The 9,693-nt window shown below is 38.0% G+C and overlaps 1 protein-coding gene across 15 annotated transcripts in view; it reads right to left on the reverse strand.

Annotated features, from left to right (window-relative positions):
- Positions 1-9,693, reverse strand: part of LOC135172537 (cytosolic carboxypeptidase 1-like) — a 29,867-nt gene that overhangs the window by 1,222 nt on the left and 18,952 nt on the right. For 13 of the 15 annotated variants that reach the window (XM_064138599.1, XM_064138598.1, XM_064138608.1 and 10 more), the window contains 4 exons: positions 999-1,257; positions 715-839; positions 435-587; positions 24-142 (listed from right to left, as the gene is read on the reverse strand). In XM_064138599.1, the coding sequence (XP_063994669.1) occupies positions 24-142; positions 435-587; positions 715-839; positions 999-1,257 (656 nt within the window). Of the gene's footprint in view, positions 1-23; positions 143-434; positions 588-714; positions 840-998; positions 1,258-9,693 lie in introns of those variants that run through there. The other 2 variants (XM_064138601.1, XM_064138614.1) reach the window with 2 other exon arrangements.

Genomic DNA, 9,693 nt, shown 5'->3' on the forward strand with positions numbered 1-9,693 from the left:
GACCAATTCTTAGTTTTACCAACCCCTGAATGTGTGCTGAATTGCGTTTTTATCCTGAATGCACTTTGGGCGTTTACGTTTCTCCATTATGCAATTAAGGGGACAGCAAGAGTGTGATATCACCTCAAAATCCTCAGAGTTCCTAACAATGATGTGAAATAATACTAATGAAATATTTTTAGAGACATTCACGAAACCTGGATGGAATTATCATAAAATAAAAAATTCCGTCCAACCAATTTCGGTTCTATAATAATATTCTCGATGAGAAGGAGTGCGAAACGAAACTAAAGCGTAATCTCTGCGGAATATCGCATCATTTTCGATATGTATCCAAAAAAATGTCCTTAATTGTCCCGCTCATCCTTTTTATTAAAAAAAATCAACCATCGCACCCCATGAACCATAAGAGCAAACAAGAACCCAATACTCACTCATCCATCGTCCAATTCTCATCATTATCCTTCAACTTCGCGAGTGCTGCACAAAAATCCTTCCCCACATTCTTCAGATGAACAGTGTCAAGATGCAAACCCGCAAGTACCCCCTGATCGCACCCACAGAAGCTGCTCTCCATAGTGTAACTCCTGTGATAATCAAACCCATGATAAACTATCTTTAAGAAATTAGGGAACATGTTCGAGTGAATTATAAATAATAATCTTGAGTTCGCTCGGAATTAGAGATACCCAGTAGAATATCAAGGCCCCTCACCTTGTAACGCCGAGTTGGCGCCATATGGCGACCCTGGCCGTGGATTCCTTGTTCCTTTCGACCTTGAATGAACACAACGGCAGAGCAAAGGCAGCCGATGTTTTCTGCATGAGTCGTGGAAGCATCTTGTGGTAATAAAAAAAAAGGGATATCACTTCTTTGGCCAGTCTTTTGCACATAGAGCAATTCTTAAGCAAGTACAGTAATTGGCATAATGAGTACGGAAAATAGACGAATAAATAATTTCTACTCCTCTCGCTGATAATAATTTGCAGAATATTTACCAGATATTGAACAGGTTGATCGGCAGTAGAGAGTGCACGATCAGCTGCACTCCACGATCCTGACCTTGAGCAACCAAAGAGAAATACGTTTTTCCTTCTCGAGTGCCCATGGTAATCCACGAAAACGTGAGGTGGCCTCAGTAACACCCTGACGCAGTACTCCATAAGACCCTTTGTGTGGTATATTACAGGGTGTAGCACACGGTTGGGGTTGCTCCAACGACGGTTAAGGTCCTCGTTAGTAAGTCCATACCGGTTACTGTATAAAAATAGAAAACCATTTTAAATCCTTAGTTGAGAGTAACATGTACATAGCCAACTTAACCGATGAGTTTGTGAGAGGAAAATATCTTCAAGGTTCGTTGTACTGCAACCGATGGCATGCGCCATGAAATGTGCCCTTTTTTTACCCTCTTTCATGGTAACGAAAAAGAGGAAATTCAAGTTGAGTCGTAAAAAGTGAGGTTCAAGCATTAAATATAACTGGCCTGAATTCTACGGCTATTCAAGAGGCTATATTTAATTTATGTTGAAAAATTGGTGAATTAATTATTGGAAACGCTTGAGGGCGGTCTCCGACACATGTGTCTACGTAATGATGTAGGTATTACCTTGTTTACAAAAGGTTTCATGTGCAAGCATCAACAGGCATTGACAATCGTCAATTTACGGTGTGAAAAAAAGACTTAGAAGTTTCTAGTGTGGCACAGTGGATCAACATTTTTTTAGTCGAAATTTTCTAGTATAAACTTTACCTAATATGCATTTTTCAAGTTTTTTACAAATTTTTTATCAGACGATTGATAACATTGACCGAGAAAATATACCGTTTTCAAGTTTTCTCGCTTTTGAAATTGAATAATGATAAAACCTAAATACAATATGTCCTTTCGCGTCCATCAGATCTACGGTTCCTTAGAAATTTCGAAAAAAATATGAAAAATAAGAAAAATCGGCAGTAACTCGTCACAAAAAATCGTATTATATATTTTACGACAGAATATCCCTCGGGTAATCACTCTGTTGGGAATTTGATCCTCGTAAAAACATCACGAATAAATTTATTTTATGCTGTTTTTTTTTATTCACTTTTTTGCTCATAGCACGCTATTATTACAACGACCCTGAAAATCTAATATTTCTCTCTGTAAGTGGTCTACGTGAATACGTAGATATGTGTGTGTGGGGCAAACATTTTAATGAACAATTGTTCGCAAACAGCCGATACGATTCGCCCTTTTCATCACAACTGAGTTAATCTCGCTAAACACTTGTCAAACCGTGAAAAATGATATGTTTTTTCATTAGTATAAATTATTGATGATAATTTATCATGAAATCCTGGGAGTGTAATATCCGACGTCAGGAAATACATTCCAATCGGTATTTCAGTGATTATAGAAGTAATGGAATAGTTGCCTTTGACTTCAGCTAAGGGAAACCATTATAGGGTTAATAAAAAGAACAGCTCCCTTATGCTGCGGTCTTCTTCCATTTTACAACATTCCTGAACATTACTATTGATTCTTTTCCCTCAGATTTTATTTCTAGTATTTATCGTCCATTTCCTGCCGCAAGTCGATGTTTTTATACGTAAAAAAAGTCTGAGTGAAATTTCCGTGATAAACAAAAATTGTCAGTGATTCCACGTCTTTTCATCAGTTTTTCTTTCAAATGACCGATGCGTCCCTCGTTTTTGGGGTAAATTACTGTCATAATCCCTATTTCTATCAAACCCTTGGATACTATAATCTGTTAAAAGCGCCACGAAAAGAGATATGGATTGTCTCATGGACCTGATTCGAGAGATAGGTACTCGACAGGTATCCCACCTCACGACACACTTGACATTAATAATTAGAAACCCACCCCCTCCGACCGATCTAATCTTCCAGAAGAAATCACTATTCAAAACATGCACATAGGCTGCCCAAAATAACTCATAGAAGATAAAAAAATATTTATACCCGGGGATTAATCCAAAGATCCACAATAGCACCTTCTCTAGTTCCCCTTAATCACCAAAATTATCTCACTGAACTTTAACCACTTGTCATCATCGCATTAATACTATACAAACGCTACGGATCGTTGACTCATCATTTAAGGATTCCGACGCAGTTAGAAGGACGTTTCCGGCCACCGGAAGTCCGCCACGAAGGAAGCGATGCGCTTGTGACATGCATAGTAATAAAATATTCTACTCTCCTCATGACATAGTACTGATTTAATATGTCTAGGAAAAAAAATCACCTGTGCGGTAATATTCGTTTAATTGGCGAATCCACGAGTTTGTGTACAATTGTAGAATCAGAAAGAGAAATTCCCCCTCCCTCCCCCCTCCCACCTCTACCGACGTAATTCTCCCAATCGAATGCCAATCATAAACTCTGACATTGCGAAGATTGGAGCAATATGACCAGAGTGGAAAATTGATACAGCTCGGAAGTCTAAAATTACTATGATGACCGAGCCAATGCTCGACCGTTCATCTCAATCCTACCCTGACTCTCCAGGGACCAAGGATTCACCTTTCTTTTGTTCATCATTTATTATTATTATTATTATTATTATTATTATTATTATTATTATTATTATTCTTTATATGTATTTTTCTCCCTCCACATATCTCAATGGGGTAATCAAGATCAACTGATAGCACTTGGCAAACGTAATTCTCCATCCAATGCTTTCTACTGAAGAACGAGTCTTACGTCAATTCAATTAATGACCAGTGGATTATTTCCAACGGTAAGTAATAGTCATCAACGATGTCAATGACACCAGGCAGGAGCCTTGACCGCTAACTTTTGCCATCCAGCATAGGTGTAGCATCTACAAAGGAAAGATTATCATGATGCTGTGGCTTTGTTCGGTATGAATCTTCAAGTATAAAAAGCAATGAGGAAAAAATGACACATGAAGAATAGCCACAGGATAGCATTATTCAGTCTTATCTCGTGGTTGGAAGGAAATATAATCGAGTCAAGAGACTGGATATTTTTCAATTGACAATAGGAGTACCTGGAGCAGAAATATCTATTCGTAAATTAAGGCTAGAGTGGTCACTCTGTGAGGCTGTCGGACTGATTAATTGAGGATCTTAATTGATAATAATAATTCGGGTCTTAATGTATTTTTAGTAATTCAGCGTCTAGATTAGTTAATTATTGTCATTTTATTTTTCACGAAATTTGTGACACTGGCCATCACGTAAAGGCCAAATTAAATAATTATTTTCTAGATAGTTAATTGTCTAGAAATCTTAATAATCACTTTAATTAATCATTAATCTCCATAAGTAATTAGAGACTGAATTAATTAAGCGTATGAAAAGCTCTAGGGGCTTTAGAATAATATAATTAAGAAAATAGCTTTGAAAAAATTATTTCCGAGAGCCACCCTAATTGTTTCACCCTAAGGGAGTACTCAGGACGCGACGTTGCCGGAAACTCCCTAAACGCGGCTGGACACTGCAGAGTGAACCTGGCACCGTATCTCGTGCAGAATAACAAAGGCGGCATTTTCCCGCGAAGATGACCAATCGGCGAATCGTGGAGGGTAACCAATCCAGAGTGAAGAACATATAATCTCGAAGGTGGATTCTTGATACTCCTCGTGGGAATGGCTACCTCGACTCAGAACTATTAAATCGGGCAAGTGAAGTTGACTGAGACGAGTGAAGTGAACGCAAGGGTCAAGCGGAGAGGATGATCGGAATTATCGTGGGGATTGAGTAGATGAGACGAACAGTGCATAACAGTGAGTAATCACAAGGTTCAAACCGGGGAGATTGGTGTAGTGTGCATAAAAAGTAGAATGAGGGAGAGACTAGTGGATTGAAGGAGTGATCCTACGGTTGAAACGGAAGAAACCAGTGGATTAAACAGGAGGATCAAATGGGCAGACTGCAAGGTTCCAAGGCACGAGACAAATGGAGTGAACACAAAGATCGAATGGGACAGCCCATTGGAACGATCCCGAAGGTCGAACGGAGAAGCCGGAGGGAATGATCAGGAGAAACGAATAAGAGTAACACCTGATATAATGACTATATCGCCAGCGTCTCATTTGACTCCTGTAATCTCATTATTTAAATTATCTGATATTCTAAAAAGAAAAAATTTTTTTTTGCAGAATATTATTTAAAAAATTGTGATTAAATGAATGTGATAGTGGGGAGTTCGGCCCGGCCAGGATTTCAACTTGGGACCATCATGAGGATCAGAACCTGAATGTCATGCTGTTACTTTTCTTGTAACAAAAATTGTTTATCAATCTTTACGTCATTTTTTGGAGTACCTTCAAAATATCTAAATCCTGCAATTCTGCGTTCTTGAGATGTTAAGATTTCTTAATGAGCTTCTGTTCTTTTCAACAACTACTTTGGTAACTGAAGGTGTTGATATCGTTATTAACAGAAACAATCAAATGGTAGCCGGCCAGGAGATCACCAATTTATTGCTGGCGATGCAAGCATTAATGTCCAGCTAAGTGGAATACCTGCAGTTGCCGACCTGGTGGTTGGCCACTTATTTTCTTGCCGTTTAAAAAATCATCATCGCCTGAGGAACCGTTTAATTAATATTCAGTCAGCATGAGTCCCAAGATCTTAGCGGCATATAATTCTAAAAATATTCTAAAAATAAATTAAAGAGAAAAAGAACAACCAATTCCGAAGGTCCTTAGAAACCCTTGTGGTCGGTATTTTCTTGTCCCTGCGTGTCCGTGACGGTTCGCGAACTAGAGATTCGAGAACGAGCGAAGAGAAGATCGGTTCTGTACATGGTGATTCCTCCTGACCACCCCTTTCCCCTTGCCTAACCATCCCAGCATGGCATGGACTGAAATAGACCTCGAGATGTTCATGTATAAACTTACAGATGAACGTTGAATGCTGTGGTATCCCTCCCCCCTCCTCCCTCCTCACCCCCCTGTCTTCCCCCTTTTTCTTCTCAACCACTCTGCTGCACTCGTCTATGGCATTCCCATGGGCTCTTCTTATTGACCGCCGGCGTGAAGCTTCCATCCTTTTTTTTTCCTCTCTCCCCCTCACTTTTTTATATTTACTTTCATTTTGCTAAAGGGTAAAATAAATAGGGAAGATGCAAAGTGAAAAGAACAAAAATAAACTGATTTTTGAAAACAATTATGATAGAAATTGATTTGAAAAAATACCAACTCAACAATGTTGATAGATTTTTAAAATTCTTTCAACTTCTTCTGAAGATCAAGGCATTGGTTTGAGTAATGGTTTTTTCAATCTGAGAGAGTAAATTACATGAATGTTATCATCCTATAAAGGATGTTATAATTAAAAATCAGTAGTCTAGAAGCAGACTTAGATAGGGGAAAAAGAATAGTGGTATTGATTACTCAATTAATACCTGGATTCTGGGACCTCGTAAATTTCATTTACAAGGAATTCGAAGGCCAACCGGTTATAACGAATCCCGGTGTTACCCTTTTCAATATGGTCTCGTTTTTCTTCTATTCTGGGCTATGTAACTTCGCCCATTAACTCGAGTCGAGGATGAATAATTTTTATTCAACATTCTGACCATCATATTTTTTAATTCTGAACGAGGGGGCGGTTTCAGGATTCAAATCTGGGTTTCCCGGTTATGGGTCGGGCAGTCTCCCAACGGAGGTAGTGTGTAAGTCGGTTGCGGTGAAAATCCTATAAAAACGACTTTGCGCTTTCAATGGAAAGTGAATATATAACATCGAAGGTGAAGACTATGTTGGACCGCAGTGCGGTTGCAGAAAGAGCGGTTACAGGGCGTGCATCTGTAGATGGTTCAGATCATAATGACTTCATTTGTGAATAGGGTTATTTGAATAGCGGAAATTATTATAAATAATTATCGCAAAAAGTCAAATTAATTAAAACTCAAATAACTGGATATAAATAATGGGAAATAGACGCATAATGTCACTATTATGACGTGTACAGAACGTCTAATTAATTTTTCGAGTTGGTCCTACTCAGATGACCGATGGGAAAGGAAATATCGATGTTGACAAGTCAGATTCAGCTTTCTATATTAATTTGTTTGTCTACTGATAGTTTATCTTTGTTTAGTGCTTCACCTCGTGGAGTCGAATCCCCGCGGATATCACAATTATTTCTGACATTTGTATTAACTCAGTCCGTCATCTAGAATAGTCCATTATCATCAACGCGAAGACCTATGCCGTAGTACCTACAACTGCACCTCGACCCTTCGACTTTTACCTGACTTTGTCCAACATTCTACAATAATTTATTTAGATCGATGTATTTTAATTTCAAGAGCGATGTAGGAAAATCACTCGTGTATTGGCTACTCCCTTAATTCAAAATGACTAGCTCCCACGGAACAACACGCAACAAGTCCTTTGTACCCTCGAGGGCCCTCCCATTTAATCTATTTTTGTTCTTTCCACCTGAATTTTTATTCTGTCCCCGACAATGCCCCAAGGGCTAAGAGGTAACGTCGTGCGCGACGAACCAGCGACCAGGAGCGATAGCCCTCCCCAGTCTAATGAGCCGTATTTCCATAGCTAGTAAATGACGTAGCTGACACTACCTACAGCAGACGTAATGCCAGAGGAATCAGCGAAATTAGAGAATTTTTTTTTAGTAAGAGAAAATACCACGTTGACTTGGTGCAATTACTATGGGATTTTTACGCATAATCTTCGCGAATCTCACCCGATGTGTAAAATGCATTCACCTATAGTTTATCCAACTTAAAATATGGAGTTATATACGCAGTGATGATGATCCCCTAAAAGCCCCGAGTCATTAGAGATTTTCGTTGAGTCCTGTAATCTTTTAATTAATTCAAGTAAATATATTCCGAAAACATATTATAAAGAAATTGCTTTTTCCCTCAAGTTCCACGGTACTCCTTAAAAACGAGCCGATAGTCCAAAGTGAGTTGAACCAGTTCACCACTTCGCTGCTGAATTATATGTTGTTTACATAAATTTAAAGTGGAGCGAAGCAGTTATTTTCAAAGTATTAAGCTTCCCGAGCACTTAGCATTACTCAGAGCTCGTGAAGTCGAAGCAAACAATATTTGAAATCTGTATACATTGTTTCACTATATTCAATAGTGAATAATCCCCTCAGAATTTTGCATGTGCATACGAAAAGAAAAATTATTTAAAAAATTACGTGCCTTTCCATAATTTGCCAATCAAAACAATATTCAGTAAAAATGATGCATTTTTTCACTGAAGGTACTATACGTTTTGGACTTTTTCCTGAAATTTCACTGAAAAAGTGAGTAATTGTTCTATAATTTTAGTGAATTTTGTTTTATTTTGACTTTTCCTTCCATACAGTGAGACAAAACGGTATGCAGGTAACGAACTGCGGGCTCAATCATCAAATTTGTTAACTAAATTCTGGATAGAACTGCTTACAAGACTCAGACGAACCAGCATGTTGAAGAGATTATCTTATTTATGGTCTCCAAATTATGCATTTTGGGTGGATCTACTTGTCAAATATTTTTTATATCCATCCATGGAAAAAAAATTAGTTCGTCATCGATGCCCTAGGAGACGTAAACATTAGAGGCTACAGGGAAGACTTTAGAGGTCAACTGAAACGAGTATCTACATCAGCCCAATGCAGAAGTCCTATGCACATGCAAAGAGCTGTAATGTCATGTATCTTCTCTCTCTCTTTCTTCCTCTCTGATCTCTTTCCCTTATCGATCCTAGTATTTCACGTACGAACATTCCCATGAGACACGAGAAATCCAATGTACCCAGGAGGCATTCACGGTTCGATTCATCTTTAACTCTGTAGTGATACATTCCAAGCGTTTATCAATAAACATGTACATGGAAACTGGTCTTCACACTGTATTAGGTCGGATATTATATAAAGTATCATGTTGAAAGTGTACCTCGTTATTTGCTCTAAAAGATCATTCCGATGTTTTTTTATTGAATTTTATTCAGTGATAAATCGCCTCAATTAAGTATCATCAATGAATATCAGATTTAATGGATGGATAGATAATTCACGAATGTGTGGAGAACATTGTGAATTAGGGAGAATAAATGCAAATAAATTATGGAACTTGGATATTAGTACAACGAAAAAAATTAATAGATATTCGAAGAGATGATTCGACCCCCTTTATTCGAAATTTTAGAGCAACCTGGGATGGTAAACCGGATATTTCTATTTTTGATCAACGGCGAACCGATGAGCGACCGATGTTCTGGCTCGACAGACGCAAAGTAACGTTTTCCACTCGTTTCCTCCAGTCAAAACAATGTTCAATAAAAATAATGAAAGTTTTACGCATTTTTTCACTGAATGTTCTATACTTCATCTTGAACGTTCTGGACTTTTTCCTGAAAGTTCACCGAAAAAGTAAGTAACTATTCTATAATTTTACTGAGTATTGTTTTAACTGGCAGATTACGGAACAGGTACATCATTTTTAAATAATTTTTCCCTCCGTGTATCGATAATTCTGTATGTGTGCAAAGATCCTCTATTTTACTATGCGTTAGAAAAATACTAGTGTTCTCACACTCAAAGCTCGTACTTTGCTGCCCGCCAAACGAACCGAAAGTGAGTACTTTGTGCTTCGGGGTGGAATGCACTCACATTTATTTCACTCATTAGAAAACAAAATACAAATTTTTCTCTGTAGACATTTTAAAAAATAACATGTCCATT

Source organism: Diachasmimorpha longicaudata, chromosome 2, assembly GCF_034640455.1.
Source record: "Diachasmimorpha longicaudata isolate KC_UGA_2023 chromosome 2, iyDiaLong2, whole genome shotgun sequence".
Lineage (NCBI taxonomy): Eukaryota > Metazoa > Arthropoda > Insecta > Hymenoptera > Braconidae > Diachasmimorpha > Diachasmimorpha longicaudata.